This window comes from Coenobita brevimanus, chromosome 30, assembly GCF_032717465.1.
Source record: "Coenobita brevimanus isolate Jiangsu-jjx chromosome 30, ASM3271746v2, whole genome shotgun sequence".
NCBI lineage: Eukaryota > Metazoa > Arthropoda > Malacostraca > Decapoda > Coenobitidae > Coenobita > Coenobita brevimanus.
The window spans coordinates 2,930,892-2,949,069 of NC_136983.1; the positions used below are offsets into that span (position 1 = coordinate 2,930,892).

Here is an 18,178-nt window from a genome sequence, read left to right on the forward strand (position 1 = left end):
TCCTATCTCCCTCCCTTCCTTCCTTCCGTATTTCCATCTTTCCTTTCTTCTTTCCTTCCTTCCTTCCTTCCTTTCCCCCCAATTCTTCTCTCCCATCTCCCTTCATTTGCTATCCCTTGTACCTTTCTTCCCACCCCTTCCCCTCTCTTCTCTTCCACCTCCCCCTTCCCTCTCTCCTTTTTCTCCCTACCCCCTCTTCGTTTCCCCTTCTTCCTCATTCTCTCCCTAACCCTCTCTCCCTCACTTCCTCCCAGTTTTTCTCCCCTCCTTTCTTTCTCTTTTCCTCCTCACTTTCCTCCTCCCTCACTTTTCTCTCCTTTTATTTTTCCATCTCCCCTTCTCCTCGCAGCCCTCTTCTTCTTCCCTTCTCCTACCCATTTGTCTCCCTCCTCCCCTCTCCTATCATCCTCGTCCCTCCTCCATCCTTTCCTCATCTCTCCCTCGTCCTTTCTTCCTCCCCATACCCCTCTCCTCTCACTCCTCTTCTCTCCCTTTCTTCTCGTCTCCCCTTCCCCATTCCTCCTCTTCTTCTCTCTTCTCTTGATGCCATGGTTCTAACGCAATACTATACTCTTTTTACTCTAACTTGGCCGAAAATTGCCACATGTCCATCGTAAAAGCTGACCTGCAACAATAGATTAACACTCGAATATTCTGCTAATCACGGGGAAGTGCTATGGAAAGGATGTAGAGTTGCAGCACTATCTTTACCTGTCACTGAACTACGTGAAATAAGCTACAAAGGACGAAAATCTGGGACAAGTTAAGGTGAAAGAGCTATAGTTATTAGAGACGACGTAAGATGAGAAAGTTGAAGCCTTACTATGGTACTCAAACTCCCCTTCCCATATTTTCAACCCCTCTTCGTCTCCCTCAACCCCTCCAGTATGTCCCCCCCCATCTGATGTACCCCATATCAATCCCTCTGAACCCCCTGTCTATCCCTTTTCATCTACTTCCTCCCTTATCGAATCCTCCAAACCTCAGTCTCTCAGTCCCACTAATCCACCCTCTTAATCTAATCTGCTTTCTCTCTTATCAACCTCCTTACCCCTTATCAACCTCCCTAACCCCTCTCTCTCAACCTCTCTAATCTACCCTATTATCAACTCTAAGCCCTCCCTCTCTCAACCTCCCTAATCTACCACCTTTCTCAACCCCTCTAATCGACCTCCCTTGTCAGCCTCCCTAATTAAACCCTCTCGTGAACCCTCTAAACCCTCTGAATCTCCTTAGTCCACCCCTCTAACCCCCTTCTCAACCCCACCAGGCCACGGAGGGGTGAACCAACTAGGGGGCGTGTTTGTCAATGGGCGCCCCCTGCCTGACATGGTTCGCCAGAGAATAGTGGAACTGGCACACAACGGGGTCAGGCCATGCGACATCTCACGCCAGCTCCGAGTGTCTCATGGATGCGTCTCTAAAATACTCTCGAGGTAAGTTGGAGATTATTTTTACGTCTCTAGAATACGTCTCTCATCTCTCACACCTTGTTAAAAAATGCGTCATTCTTTTTCCTTCCTTGTACCTCTACTTTTCACGCCAGTACAGGGTGTCTCATGGATGCTAAAATACTTTCGAGGTAAGTTTGAGATTGTTTTTACGTCTCTAGAATGCGTCTATCTCTCATCTCTCACACCTTGTTAAAAAATGCGTCTTTAATTTTCCTTCCTTCCTTGTACCCCTGCTTTTCATCGCTTACGCCTCTCCAAAAATGCGTCTTTCTTCTTCCTTGTAACACTGCATCTTTTCATCTTGCTTCCGTGTCTAAAATATTTTCCAGGTAAGTAGAGAATGATCTTTTTTACAGGGGATTATTACTTTTAGAATATGTCTCTCCACCTTAAACCTAAGAAGGAGTTTGTCTTTCTACTTCTTCATTCTAACATTGCTTCTTTTAGTCTTTCTTCCAAATTCTCTCGAGGTAAGGACAGTTTAAAAATGTCTCTCCATCCTACTCATCCCACTTGCGTTTCGCCATCCTAACACGTCTCCAGCAATGCATCATTTCCATTCTTCCACCAGCTCCGTAACACTCTCAGGTAACTTTATGTGTCTCTACGCGAAGACTCCCCAGCATTCCTTCTCTCCATCCTAATCCCATCCACAATGTCTGTCCATCTCAATATACCTCTATCCTTACGTCTTTCTAGCCTTTTGTTCAGCTCTAAAATGTCCTCTAGTTAGTTTTGCGTGTTTCTAGGACTCTGTTTCTCTACCTTAACGTCTCTAAGAAGGCGTCTCTGTACCTTAATATACGTCTTAGAAAGTAAACCATCCACGGCGTCTCTCTTAAAAGTAAAGCATCCACGGTAAAGACAGTCATGATATTTGCCTCTAAGAATGCGCCTTTATGCTTCTAACATTGCCTCTTCTTTTTCTTCTTCTTTCTAACACTACGTCTTCTCCTTCCTTTTTCTAACACTGTCTTCTTCCTCTTTCTAATACTACGTCTTCTTCCTTTTTCTAACACTACGTCTTCCCCTTCCTCTTTCTAACAATGCGTCTTTTCCCCTTCCTCTTCCTAACACTACCTCTTCTTCCTCTTTCTAACACTATGTCTTCTTCCTCTTTCTAACACTACTTCTTCCCCTTCCTCTTCCTAACACTGTATCGTCTTCCTCTTTTTAACACTACGTCTTCTTCTTCCTCTTCTTTCTAACACTACGTCCTCTCCTTCCTCTTTCTAACACTACTTCTTCCCCTTCCTCTTCCTAACACTACGTCTCTTCACCTTCCTCTTTCTAACACTACGTCTTCCCCTTCCTCTTTCTAACACCACGTCTCTTCATCCTGTCTCTAACATTGTCTCTCCACCCTTTTTCCATTATGCTTCTAAAATTAATGCGTCCACCACCAATATCCTTCTAACACTGGGTCTCAATGAAGCTGCTAAGTTAGGTACATATCTATTATTGTTTCAGTGCACTAAGTCAAAACCAACTAGGAAGGTGAAGAGAAGAAATACGTATGGTCCCGGTAAGATGACGGTGGTAATGATGATGTTAATAACTGTAATAATGATAATAATAATAATAATAATAATAATAATAATAATAATGATAACAATAACAACAACAACAACAACAATAATAATAATAATAATAATAATAATAATAATAACAATAATAATAGTAGAAATGGTAACAGCCAATACAACATCATTCCCTTTGATCTAGGCTGCCATAGTCTTCTAAATTCAAGGGTAGATTTCTAACTTACATCCCTAAAGGCGCCTGGCCATAGATAGAAAGAAAAATAGAAGCAGGGACAAGAACTAGCCTACTATTTCCACTAAATCTATTGAACATTGAGGCCACATCCATCACTTTCCTCCCTGACGCAGCCTATCAAAGAGCTTATCTATGGGCAGCGAAACATACCAAGCCTCTCCCAGCTTAGGACGGTGAGTTATCAAGGCTTGGACGGTGATAGGACGAGTGGTGTTGAAAACGATGGCGTGAAAAGAAGAGGGTATATATTCTTCTCCTCACTGGGTGCTCACATACGGTAATATATATAGTTATTGGCGAATTATTTCACATAAAAAGTTTTTCCCTGTAAAGGCGAAAGTTCTAAAGTTCTTCTCTCTCTCTCTCTCTCTCTCTCTCTCTCTCTCTCTCTCTCTCTCTCTCTCTCTCTCTGTCACGATCCTGTTCTGTCTGTCTATCTGTCTCTAACTAGAACAACTAAAAGCAAGGACAGAAAGGGAAGAAATGCATGCATGTGTGTGTGTGTGTGTGAGATGGTCATGGTGGTGATGTCTTCGTCTACACACACACACACACACACACACACACACACACACACACACACACACACACACACACACACACACACACACACACACACACACACACACACACACACACACACTACAGGCAGGGTCGGCAGGGGTAATTGGAGGAGAATGGAAGGGGGGGAGAAAGGTATCTGAAGATGGTGTTGGCAGGGGAGGAGGGGAGGAAAGGAGAGATGTGGCAGGGAAGACGGAGGGGAGGGAGGGTTGGAAGGGGAGGGGAGGGAATATGGTTGGCGGGGGTAAGGGAGTGAGGGGAGAGGAAGTAGGGACTGACAGGGGAAAGACGGTAGAGGAGAGAGAGTAGGATTGGCAGGGAGGGGCATAGGAGCTGACAGGGAGGCTAGAAGAGGGGAAGTAAGGCTGGCAGGGAGAGGAGAAAGTAGTAGGGGAAAGGAGGTGGGACTGGCAGGGTGAGACAGAAAAGGGGACTAAGGGGAAAAGGCAAGTGTGTAGGGTTGGCAGGGGAGGAAGGGGAGGTGGCAGGGGTGAATCAGGGTAAATTAAGGTCCTATAAGTCAGGGAGCAGGGTGGGGTAGGGAGGGTGGCAGAGTGAGGTAGGGATGGTGAGGCAGGGAAGACAGGCAGAGTGAGATAAAGACAGGGACAGCTAGAAGGGTGAGACAGGGAGAGGCAGGGAGGGTGGTAGGGTGAGGCAGCGGTAGGGGTACGGTGAGGCATGGAGATATGTAGCAGGGAGGGCAGGAGAGGTGGTAAAGTGAGGCAGGAAAGATGGGGAAAGAGAATCAGAGTGAGGCAGGGAGAGGCAGGAAGGACAGGGAGAGGAAGGGAGGGCGGGGATGATGGTAGGGTGAGGTAGGGAGGGAGAGGCAGGGTGGGGCAAGGTGGGGAAGTGAGGGCAGGGTGAAGGGGAGAGGAGCAAGGATGAAGGGAAGTGGCCGAGAAAGACAGGGAAAGTAGGAATGAAGGGAAAAGGCAGAGAGGGGAAGGAATGACGGGGAGAGGCAAGAGGGAAAAGATGAAGCGGACAGGCAGGGATGACAGGGAGAGGTAGGGTAAGGCAGGGAGAACAGGGAGAGGCAGGGTTAGGCAGGGAGGGAAGAGACAGAGACTATAATTTCTCCACTATGAATAATTCCGTCATCTTGTTTTTATATCATTTCCGATCCCAGACGAGACGCGATTGTGAGGCGGAGGGAGATAGGGCGAGGCAGGGTGAGGCAGGGAGGGTAGACCAGGGTGAAATAGGTGGGAGGAAGGGAGAGAGAACGGCAGAGAGGAAGGGAGACAAAGAAAGTGGCAGAGTCAGGCAGGGAGGAAGGAAGGAGTGGAACAGCATGAAGCAAGGGAGGAAGAGAGGTAGGGAAGGTGGAGAGTGAGTCAGGAAGGGTGGCAGGATGAGGCAGGGATGCTGGTAAGGTGAGGCAAGGAAGGTGAGGCAGGAAGGGTGACAGGATGAGGCAGGGAGAGAGGAAAGTGAGGCAAGGAAGTTGACAGGGTGAGACAGGGAGGATGGTAGGGTGAGGCAGGGGTGTGTGGAAGAAAAAGTGAATCTGGGAAGTGGAGGGGAGATAAGAGGAGAAGGAGAGGTAGATAAGAAGAGAGATAGAGTGATAAGGATTAGGAGTATATGGGGTACGGTGGCTTGGGATGACATAGAGGGATAAAAGCAGAGTTAGGAGAAGAGAAGCTGTGGGTGAGTGAGTAACATATTCACTATTTCATTCTTTCGATTTACAGATGATTTTATTAACCTCATGGTAGAGAGAGAGAGAGAGAGAGAGAGAGAGAGAGGGAGAGAGAGAGAGACCTTATTAATCCCTTCACTACATCATCCCAAAGCTGAATAAAATTGTCTGTTGATGAGAAATAAACTAAAAAAAAAAGACGTCACTGTATTCAAGGTGTTAAGCAGGTGAGATTTCCAGCTGTGTGAGAAGAAGAAAAATATTACTGGCCTATATCCTCTGCAATCTTGCCACCTCCAGACGATTATATTCAGGAGAGACTTGAGGGGTTAGAAAGTCAGATAAAGCTTTTCAATAAGGGCTTAGCTTCAGAAAATCTCCCCTTCGATTTAAAAAAATAATGAAAGAGGTTGGCAAAAATATACGAGCAGAATATGTCATCTAATTTAAGAGGACAATACCTGATGTTACAGTTTGATCATCTTGTTAACTCGTAGCTCTAGAACAGAACAACACACTTCTGTAGCTGCACATCCTTTCTATAGCACTTCCTCGTGACCAGACTCATATCCTAGTGTTAATCTTTGGCTTTAACTAACATTCAGGATGGGAAAATGACAATCACAGGCTAATTTAAAGTGAACAGAGCATAGATTCAGTACTCGTTCAACAGCCAACTGTCAGGCTATAAAAACACCCTTACTTTTGTCAATATTTCTTACTGTATGTGGAGAGGATGGAGGGTGAGAGACTGACGAGGAGAGTGTATGTGAGTGAGGTGGAAGGGGGGAGAGGGAGGGGGAAGCCGAGGATGAGATGCAGGAATGGAGTGGAGAGGTATATGAGAGAGGAGGGTGTGAACTGGGAGCAGGGCAATGAAATGGCAGGGGACAGGGCGACATGGAGGCAATTTATTTGTGGCCACCCCTTACGGGATTAAGGACGATACTCTAATCTCGAGAAATGTGATAGGAAAATAGTACCCAAGCAGGTGACAGGAAACGCTCACGGAAACTCCATCTGTTGGCCTGAGGCGAAAATACACAAGCTTGAGAGATATAAACAGAAGATTTTCATAAGTGTGCAGCCACACTAGCCCTAAGTATGTGATCGACGGGATGAAACGATGCACCGGGTTTGAGCTATTGCAATATCCGAGGCTGAACATTGGATGGACCCCTGAGCGTCGTTTCCTCTTGACGATCACATGTCCACTTCTTCCTTACCATACTCTTTTCACTCTAACTTGGCCTAAAATTGCCACCTCTCCATCTTTAATGCTGAACTGTAGCATTAGATTAAAGCTAGGACATGATGCTAGTCACGAGGAAGTGCTGTGGAAAGGATGTAGAGCTGGAGTGGGAAGGAGTGAAGGAGGGTGGTGTGGGATGGAGTGGGGTGGAGTGATGGAGGGTGAGGTGGGGTGGAGAGGGGTGGAGTGCGGTGGAGTGAAGGAGGGTGGAGTGGGGTGGAGTGAAGGAGGGTGGAGTGGGGTGGAGTGAAGGAGGGTGGAGTGGGGTGGAGTGAAGGAGGGTGGAGTGGGGTGGAGTGAAGGAGTGGTGGAGTGGGGTGGAGTGAAGGAGGGTGGAGTGGGGTGGAGTGAAGGAGGGTGGAGTGGGATGGAGTGAAGGAGGGTGGAGTAGGGTGGAGTGAAGGAGGGTGGAGTGGGGTGGAGTGAAGGAGGGTGGAGTGGGATGGAGTGAAGGAGGGTGGAGTGGGGTGGAGTGAAGGAGTGGTGTCAGAATGAGTTCGAGGAGTATGTGAATTGGGGGAATTGAGATGGAAGGGGAGAAGGGGAGGGGGAGGCTGAGGATGAGATGGAGGGATGGAATGGAGAGATACATGAGAGAGAAGTGTGTGAGTTGAAGGAAAGGTAGCCATGACAGAGTACGGAGCAACGTGGAGGCGATTTGTTTGTGGCTACCCCATCCGAGATGAAGGCGTCTGGCTATATATAAGCAGACAGATATTCCAAAAAGCTTCCACAGAGAGTAACCATTATATCTATCTGTATCAGTGAGAGAGAGAGAGAGAGAGAGAGCTAGTCCCTAACTCCTCTTCCTAAGCGACTCATTCAGCTTATTAAACTTAACTCTCATATTTTGTGTCATAAATCCTTCTAACATCGCCATACTCCGCATAATTTTTTTTTTTTTTTTAATGCGAGGAAGAAGGAACCAAAGGCCATGAGACCACATTAACAGTTCCCTCCAAGAGAAAAACAAAATACAAGAGAGAGCCAAATTCAAGACCCGATCATTTCGAGATGCCTGGACACACTGCCTTTGAAAGACTAGAGATCATAGGCAGCAGGAAATACAGACAGAGGGAGACAGTTCCAGAGTTGACCTGTTGCATAAATGAAGGACTGGGAGTAACGGTTAACTCTTGCATTAGAGAGTTGGACAGAAAAGGGATGAGAGTTTGCTGCTAGACGGGTGCTACGTGCCCGTCGTAGAGGTGGAGGAATGCATGCAGACAGTTCAGAGGAGCAGTGACCATTGAAGAAGCGATAGAAAAGAGATAAAGATGCAACAGTGCGGCGAAGAGACAGAGGTTGAAGGGCGAGGTGCTAGTGAAAATGCCATTGCTAGAACGGACTGGTTGCTAACATATGAGAGGGCATACCACCAGCACCCACTTTCAATGTCTGCCACGGTTTCGGATCGAACCCTGGACTTGAAACGAATATCCTACCGATCGAACAACCGTAGATCCACATTCATCATCATCATCATCATCATCATAGTCATTATCCAGAGCTTTCCCACCCCAGAGTAGAGAGAGAGAGAGAGAGAGAGAGAGAGAGAGACAGACAGAGAGAGAATGAAACACGACCCAAATATCCAGTTGAATGGGCCACACTCCCATCCACTCACCACTGAAGCCCCTGGAATCCTGCCTCTACCTGATAACTCCAAAAATATTCTGTACGTAGCTTCACACTCACCTATCTCACCCACAAACAGCAGCTAAAAAAGACCAACTAATCGATTATCATATGGAAGTCCAATTTTAGAGCTTGTCACAGACCGAAATTATGGACCAAAAAAAAAAAAAAAAATGCATTGGACACTTTTTTTTCGTAGTCCCAAAACTCGTGTTTGAAAAATATATGACCCTCTGTTTAATATGGCGAACGCTGGGGGTGTTTTTTGATATATATATACAATTTTTCTGCTGTTTTGGGGAGTTCTTTTTTGTGTTTTTGTGGTGGTTCTCTCTCTCTCTTTCATATATTTATATTGTAACATCATTCTCGGATGACAAGTGTGTGAGGAGGGTGGAAAAGTTGGGGTCAGTTACGCTTCCTTGCACTGCACCCCTCACTCTCATTCCCTCCCCTTTCCCCCCTGTTTTCTCTTTCCCCTCTTTCTCTCCCTTTACCTCCCCCCTCCCTCTCTCCCCCCCCCTCTCTCTCTCTCTCTCTCATCCCACGCTTTTCCTTTCCACCCCTTTCCTCTTTCATACCATATCCCTGACTTTCTTTCCCCCTCCCCTCACATCACATCCCCTCCTTTCCTTTCCTCTCCCCTCTCTCTTTCCTCCTTCCTCCCACCTCTTCCTCATTTCATTGTTTCCTCTCTTCTCTCCTCTCATTAAATACATCATTCCACATCTCTTCACCTCCAAACTCACTTCTCCTCCCCTTTTCTCTCCCTCTCATTCTTCTCTGCCGTCTCCCTTTCTCCCCACGTCAATTCTCTCCCTTCCTTTCACTACTCCTCCTTCTCCCTTCTCCCCCTTTTTTTCCCTGACTCTCTTCCACCTCCTCTTCCTCCCTCTTCTCTTTCTCCCTTTCTCCCCTTCCCTCCTCTCCTCTCTCTCTCTCCCATCTTCTGCCCTCCACTCTTTTCATCATATCCAATTCTACCCCAACTCTTCTTCTCCATCCTTTTTCCCCTCCTCTTCTCTCCTCTCCCATTTCTGTCTCTCTCTTTCTCTCTTTTTTACCCTTGCGCTCTCTCTCCTCTCTCCTCTCCCCTCTCTCTTCTCTTCCTCTCCTTCTCCACTCATCCTCTTTCCATCTCTCTCTTTCCCCTTCTCTTTCGCTCTTCTTTCTCTCTTCCCCCCTTCTCTCCCTCCCCTTCCCTCCACAACACCCTCGCTCCCTCCACGTTCCTCCTGCCCCCTTCTCCCTTCCCCTCCCCTCTCCCCCCTCTCCCTCCCCCTCCCCCTCGCTTTTGAACACAACGAATACACTCCATCAAAACATACCACTCTCTCTCTCTCTCTCTCTCTCTCTCTCTCTCTCTCTCATCACCATTCCCCTTCCAAATCTTTACTGCGTCTGTAGTATTCTGTTTCCTCTCTCTCTCTCTCTCTCTTTCTTTCTCTCTCTCTCTCTCTCTCTCTCTCTCTCTCTCTCTTTCTCTTTCTCGCTCTCTCTCTCTCTCTCTCTCTCTCTCTCTCTCTCTCTCTCCTCCCTACCAGTCACTCAACAACCATTACAACCAACATTACCATACGCACAATAACCACAATTGCCACCATTACCATAATCTCCGCTACCACAACTACCACCATCACCATTCCATTAGCCCTATGTCTGCTACCATTAATATTATCATCACTACTAGCATTATCATCATCATCACTACTTCTATCATCACATTGATATCATTGGCATTACTGTTACTATTATTACTACTACTATTATTACTATTATTATTTTTCCATCACTAATATCTCCATTATCACTACCACAACACCACACCACACCACACCACACCACACCACACCACACCACAGACAGCACCCTAGTACTCCACAGCACAGCACAGCAAGTCACACAGCACAATGCCATAAACAGCACCACACTTTACCACACCACACCACACCACACCACATCATATCACGCCACATACCACAACAAACTACCCCACAATGCACCACATCATACCACACCACACCACACCACACACCACAACAAATTATTCGACACATAACACACCACACCACACCACACCACACTACACCACACCACATCTAATCAAACGCCACACGACCCTTTAATATAAGGTTGATGGAACACAGGCCGGAACGCAGGGGCAAAAATGGGTCTGTTCCGTCTCTCTTTCTCTCTCTCTCTCTCTCTCTCTCTCTCTCTCTCACACACACACACACACACACACACACACACACACACACACACACACACACACACACACACACACACACACACACACACACACTTGGGTACAGACGCTTAAACACTTATTCTTTTTCTCTCTTGCTCATTATTACGCTCATTATTCTCTCCTGGTATCACTTTCTCTCTCTCTCTCTCTCTCTCTCTCTCTCTCTAATAATCCAATTTAATCGACAATTTAACATCCCAATACGCCAACACACCACCACTCTAAATCTAATGCATTCGCTCCCCTCTCTCCCTCTCTCTCTCTCTCTCTTTTTCTCTCTCTCTCTCTCTCTCACCTTTTTTTCTCTGTCACTCCCTCCCTTTCCCTTATTTTCCCCTTTCCCTTTTCTCCTTCCTTTCTCTCCCTCTCTTTGACTTTCATTCTCTCTCTCTCTCTCTCTCTCTCTCTCTCTCTCCCATTCGCACTCTGTCTGTCTGTCTGTCTGTCTGTCTCTCTCTCTCTCTCTCTCTCTCTCTCTCTCTCTCTCTCTCTCTCTCTCTCACACACGCACACACAAACATCTTTCTCTCTCCCTCCCCTTCAATCTTCCTTCCTTCCCTCCCATCCTCGCCCTCCCTCTCCCTCATCGCTCATCCATTAAGAATTATCATAAGAAAACAGTAGTACCATTTTGCCCTCTACGGCATTCAGTGGAGAGTTGTGGGATGGATGCGGGTTCGAATCCACTTAAGACAGATAGCGAAGAGAAGATGGTATACGAATTTAGTATCATATTTGGTTTTTATCTGACGGAACTGGGTCATTATCTCAATTTGAATGCTAAATCATGGTTGTGTGAAATTTGATACGCCTTAGTTTTTAGTGCTTGTATGAGTCTCCTTGGTTACTAGTCAAACCAGCTTTCGAAACTGACTACGCTTGGCCATCATTTAAGCAACAAGGGGCTAGGGATTTTTGTCAGTGAAAATAAAACGTAATATATTTGCTGCAGCCCCAGGTTCATCTATAACGTGAACCCAGTGGACTGCAGGCTTAAGGTTATCTCTGCAGTCCAACCTACTTCTTTTTTTTAGGTAACAGAGAGGTAGTGTTGTTAAGGGAGGTCTGTATACCAGGCAGTGGAGCCGCCTGGTTATATTCGTGCCACCACCTGAAGGCGTCTCTATCATCACTACTGCGTTATGGGATAGTTGGTTCCTGCTTGACGGTGATGCGAGGCTGGCAGTGGCAAAGAAAGCTAAGATAATATAAATTACACGTGAAATATGGACGAGATGATGCTGGTGGATTTGCTACAGGGGTGAGGCGGGGATGTGAGGTGGCAGATTGAGACCGATGCTGACTGTGGAATTGAATTTGATATCACCATTACCTCTGTCCTTCCATAGACCCCATGAGCATACCGTAACACACCCCTACTAATACCATAACACCAGATCTTAGTGTGACATACCTTGAGTCTCTGCCTATAGATATTGTGGGTGTTAGTGCCCAGTTGGTGAGATGTGAAGGTTGCCACGACTCCCAGTACATATAATCTAGCGGTCACATCCTGAGCGTACTGCAGTAAGAGATGGTTGGTATTAGTGTTCAAGGGGTGACATGTAAAGGCTACCGGTAATACCACAACACCAAACTTTGATATCCGTAACTTATCATATTAGAGACGGTGGGTGTCAGTGCATATATTTCCTCTGTTAGCGTGTTAATGGGTGGGTTAGTGGACTGCGGGAACGGGATCACTAGCCTGTGTCCAGAGTCAGATGCCTGAAAAGAAATAATAATAATAATAATAATAATAATAATAATAATAATAACCCTCCACCACAATCCCTCCCCCCACGACCAGTCATTCATTATTATTTTCACTGGCCAACTTTATGCTGCTCTTGTTGTTAGTCGCGTTTTCTTTCTTGTATTCTTGTACTATTGTTTAACTGTGGCAGGCACTTCTACCCTTCAGAATTAATCGATTCTGACCAAACCTTGACACAATGACCAGCTGATGGCCTGGTTATGCCCACAAAGTTTTGGTTGCTAGGAAACTACTCGTTGCTTATTAACGGCCGAAAACCACTTTTTTCGTACTTTTCACGTTTTAAGCTGTAGAAGCATTACTAATGAGCGTACAAAGCTCTGACTTCTTTAGGCGTAATCTTGAGGTCATTCCCTATTAGCAGTGTGCCATCCACTTTCCTCTCGCTCCTCTAGTTTTCGAGTGGCAACCCTGCAAATACTGGCCTCAGCGTCCCTAGCAGCCAGTACTGGTTTTAAAAAATGCCCCCTTAGTTCCCCAGCGGGGCAGTGGAATAGCATGAAACTTTGTATGCCTATAGACATCGACTAGTACTACAACTTTCTACTGTACACCTATGTGCTACATTGGCCAGGTCAGCGGTCAAAGGTCATCAAATGCAAAAACGGTGAAAATCGCTAAGATCATGACTATGCTCGTGCGAAATTCTAAGGCTCCGAAGATTATTAAGCCAGGGCCGTGATTCTTGCAGTGGAGTACCTCCATACAAAAATCTTTCGCGTTGAAACTCACTTCCAGTCGCTGGCAGCGCCACCTAGAAGTTGTACCTCTGGTGGGCCATTCCACTAATTTCATGTCCCCTAGCTCCACAGTGGGTGGATGGAATCGAATAAAGCTTTGCATGCTTATAGACATTAATGAGTTCTACAAGTGTGCTTCGTACATGCATGATTTATATCCACAACGTCAGGGGTCAAAGGTAGTCAAGTGTAGAAAGTATCAAAAGAGCTAAGATTGCGACATGCTAGCTCAAAGTGTTAAGGGTCCGAAGATTATTAAGCCAGGGCCATGAATCTTGGGTGGAATGTAGCACTGGAGTACCTCCATATAGAAATGACTTTTGATGTTCATACCGAGACTCACTTCCGGTCGCTGACAGGCTTGGTCCACTCAGAGCTGACCATCCTCGCCTACCGGCTTGTTACTATTATTATTATTATTATTATTATTATTATTATTATTATTATCATCATCATCATCATCATTATTATTACACTCACGTCAGTAAAGGAAGATGGTCAGAAGCTCAGGTTTAAATAGCTGGTGAAACAATAATGCCGATTGTACTGCCCTGTTCGACTGGTGCTTTAGTCTTTGTGTGTGTGTGTGTGTGTGTGTGTGTGTGTGTGTGTGTGTGTGTGTGTGTGTGTGTGTGTGTGTGTGTGTGTGTGTGTGTGTGTGTACCTACGTGAGTGTGGACGTGTACCTAGGGAATAATCTTGGAATGAGAGTGGCTTCTGTCCCCTCCTATCCCCCTCTACCCTCCCCCTACCCACCTCCCCCTCTCCCCTTACCCCCTCTGTCACTGTCTTGTCTCTGATGTCCTCTGCCCCCTCCCCCTTCCCCTCCCCTTCCTCCAACCCCCTCCCCTCCCTCTCCACCCCCTCCCTTACCCTTGTTGTCCATCCATCTCTCAGTCTATCTTGTCTGTCTGTTATTCTTTTATGTCTTTCTTTCATTCTTTCATCTTCTTTCTTTATTTACTTTCTTCCTTCTTTCATTCATTCAATCGTTTATTCATTTATCTTTGTTTCATCCATCCATCATTCAGTAAAATTATCCATCCATTCATCCATCCTTCCCTCGCTTCCTCTGACAGTCCATCCAATAATCCATCGTCCATCCACCCATCCAAGCATCCATCCATCCAACCACCCATTCATCATCCATATATATTTGAGAGAGAGAGAGAGAGAGAGAGAGAGAGAGAGAGAGAGAGAGAGAGAGAGAGAGAGAGAGAGAGAGAGATGGTGGAAAATAATGGTGTCTGATTATCTCATCACTCTCCTTCATTATATGTCAGGGGAGGGAGGGAGGCAGGGGGGAGGGAGAAAAAGAGAGAGAGGGAGGGAGTGAGGGTGAGGAAGGGAGGAAGACAGGGAGGAAGGGAGGCAGGGAGGAGGAAGAGAAGTGGGAGTGCGGGAGGAAGAAACAAGAGAAAGAGAGGGAGAGGGAGAGAGGGAGGTGAGAGAGAGGAGAGAAGGAAGGAGAGAGGAAGAGGGAGGGGGAGAGGAAGGGCCAAGGGTTGGTGAAAGAGAGGGAGAAATAGAGGGAGGGAGGAAGCTAAAGAGGGAGAGGAGAGAAAGGAGGAAGGGGAAGAGGAAGGAAGTGAGGGGGGGAGAAAAAAAGGGGAAGAGGAAGAGGCAGAAGGAGAGGGATAAGAGAAAATAAAGGAGAGAGAGAGAGAGAGAGAGAGAGAGAGAGAGAGAGAGAGAGAGAGAGAGAGAGAGAGAGAGAGAATAACCCTCTTTGCTGGTGTCATTAATAAAACATAGGAATGATACTGAGGAAGACATTATGAGCCAATATTCTCTCTCTCTCTCTCTCTCTCTCCAAGATTAGCTCCGGTAGGTGGATGGTTGGCTGGTTGGGTGGATGAGTGATTGGGTTTATGAATGGATGGTTGGATGAATGGATGGGTGGACTGACTGAGTGCCGAATTGCATGATGGTTGAATGAATGGATGGATGGATGGTCAGAAGAGGGGAAAGATGGATGGGTGGATGGATGAATGTATGGTTGAATGGATGGTTGGATGGGTGGATGTATGGATGTATGGTTGAATGGATGGGTGTATGGATGGTTGTATGGATGGATGGTTGTATGGATGGATGGTTGTATGGATGGATGATTGTATGGATGGATGGTTGTATGGATGGATGGTTGTATGAATGGTTGGTTGTATGGATGGATGGTTGTATGGATGGATGGTTGTATGGATGGATGGTTGTATGGATGGATGGTTGTATGGATGGATGGTTGTATGGATGGATGATTGTATGGATGGATGGTTGTATGGATGGTTGGTTGTATGGATGGATGGTTGTATGGATGGATGGTTGTATGGATGGATGGTTGTATGAATGCTTGGTTGTATGGATGGATGGTTGTATGGATGGATGGTTGTATGGATGGATGGTTGGATGGGTGGTTGGTTGGATGGGTGGTTGGATGGGTAGATGGATGGTTAGATGGATGAATAGTTAGATGAATAGATGGTAGGATGGATGGATGGATGTATCGCATTCATTAGATTATTGCACCTCCGGTAGATACGTGCAATAGATAAACATTCACTAAACTATGACGCTTCCGATAGATATATAAACAGATAGATAGGCAGGAGGATGGGCTCAGACAGACGAACAGACAGACAGACAGATAGATAAATAGATAGATACATTGCTTGACTGATAGACTGGCAGACAGAAAGATTTATAAACGTTAAGAAGAACAGACATATAAACATACCTATTCATACGTGTCTATCTATCTATCTATCTATCTATCTATCTACGGACATATAAATAGATAGATGGATAGATATATAGGTAAATCGAAGAATTGCTGAGACAGATGGATAGACAGAGAGACGTAGGGACTGTGCAGGGATATTTCTGTCTCCGAGGGTTGAGATCAAAGGCAATGACACTTTAAATAATCCTTACTTTACTTATAAAATCTCTACACAGGGCATCACAGAATTAGGATCTTTATATATATATAAAAAAACAGGTGCACAGCGAGACACGCCTAATTAGAATCACGCACAAACTCACCCAAGCAAGATCAGTCAGACGCTTCAGTAAACAGAGTGCTAAATGAGAGCAGTTATGTTACTAGGGTGTTATTTACAAGTTAACGTAAACACAGATTTTTTACTTATAACTAGACATCTTGGAGTACTTCTATGTGACTTCCCTCCCTCCCTCCCTTCCTCTCTCTCTCCCTCCCTCCCTTCCTCTCTCTCTCCCTCCCTCCCTTCCTCTCTCTCTCTCTCTCTCTCTCTCTCTCACTTTCCCTTGCCTTTCTCCCCTCCTTATCGTCTTCTCCTGACTAATAAGAGGCTGGAGATGAGAGAGGAGGAGTGCACAGTTCCCCCTATCTACTCCTGATATACCCAGTCCCCACGTCCCTCTTCCCCCACTGACCTCTCTGACACCAGCTCTGCATCTTTTTCCAGTCAGCTCCTGAAGGGGGAGGCCACAAGATAGATAAATAGTAAGATGGATAGATAGACTACAGACACAGATTAGTAGATAATGTATTGATAGGCAGATGGACTGACACATAGATAGACAGATAGAGAGAGAGATAGACAGATACATGGAAGGATGGATAGACAGACAGCGAGATTTTGATAAACAGTAGGCAGCTAAGTAGAGAGAGAGAGAGAGAGAGAGAGAGAGAGAGAGAGAGAGAGAGAGAGAGAGATTGATAATGACTGAAAGCAGACACAAACTAATGAGACAAAGTGACCTAATAGACAGACAGACAGGCAGGCAGAAACAAACTGATAGAAAGTATATAGACAGATAGAAAGAAAATAACTCTCAGGCTCCCTTGACTCACTCACAGATGAGGAAACTCGGCTGACGTTACCTGGAATGGAATACCAGAGCTGTTCTGACCATGAGAGGGTTATAGGTAGTAGCATCAGCACTCCTGCAGACTCCCCTGACTCTCTCAAGTGTGGATACAGTCGTTTGGCTTCAGCTGAATGACATTATTATTGGCGTCCAGGGAATGGGAGGGTTAATAATGCAGATATTTACACTTCAGCTGCTGTGACGCGTTCGTAGGTAAAACAAACGTCTGACATAAATCTATCTACCTATCTATCTATGTAAAAGAGAATGTTGCGTGTCTGTCTGTCCTCCATAGAAGTCGAGGGGGCTGCATATAGGACTCTCTAAACAACTCTAACAGGTGTCACTATTTACGACTGACTTATATGTGAACTTTGCAGTTGTTAAAGTGGCGCCCCTGATGGCCAATATTTGAACTATTTAGAAATAGGTCAACATGGTGGAAACATGGTGGCCAATTACCGTAAAGTTTTCTCTCCAACGAGGAAAGTATGTTTTCACCCCTGTTTGTTTGTTTGTTTGTTTGTCTGTTGGCAGGATTACTGAAAAACTAAAAGAGAGACTTGGACCAAATTTTGTGGCCTATTCGGATTCTAGATCCGGAAAACACTTTTTGCGAAACCTTTATCAATGGTGAGAAATCCTAACCCATTATGAAGAGTGGTTTGGAAATTACGTTGCCCTTGTCGGAGAGATGCGCTCCACTGAGTGCCCCTCAGATTTGCTTCTACAGTTATATTAGCTGCAATGGGTTGGATGAGTAGACGGGTTGGTGGGGTGGACAGGGCGGATGGGGTGGGTGGAAAGAGTTGGTGGGTGTGTGGGTAGTGGAAAAATAGGTCCATGGTAGGAGTAGATCCATGAGGAATACATCCCTGGGGAAATGGGCCCTAGGAGGAACATAGGTTCCTTTGGGTAAATGGAACCCCAGGGGTCTTCTCACACAAGGGGAGTGGCCATTCAGGGTCCCGGGCAATGCCAGTATGCACGATAATAGGATATGGCCCGGGCAGCACCGGATACACCTGGCAATATGGCCTAAAATGAGAGAAGACACGACCTTTCTCGATGTCCCCATGCTCATCTGGACGTGAGCCCGGTGAACTGCAGGCTGAAGTTGTCCTCATCATATAATACATTGTCCTCCCCTCGTACAGCACGGAGGAAGTTGACGGGCATTAGCATAACCGGACAGAGGCGCCGCACGGTTATGTCGGTGCCAT

At 46.0% G+C, this 18,178-nt stretch overlaps 1 protein-coding gene across 1 annotated transcript in view; it reads left to right on the top strand.

The window, feature by feature from the left end:
* Positions 1 to 1,275: 1,275 nt before the first annotated feature.
* The window catches only part of LOC145395208 (paired box protein Pax-5-like), a 166,048-nt gene continuing 149,145 nt past the window's right edge, over positions 1,276 to 18,178 (top strand). The window contains exon 1 of the mRNA XM_080268897.1: positions 1,276 to 1,436. Within this exon, the coding sequence (XP_080125023.1) occupies positions 1,330 to 1,436 (107 nt within the window). The 5' untranslated portion in view covers positions 1,276 to 1,329. The remainder of the gene's footprint in view (positions 1,437 to 18,178) is intronic.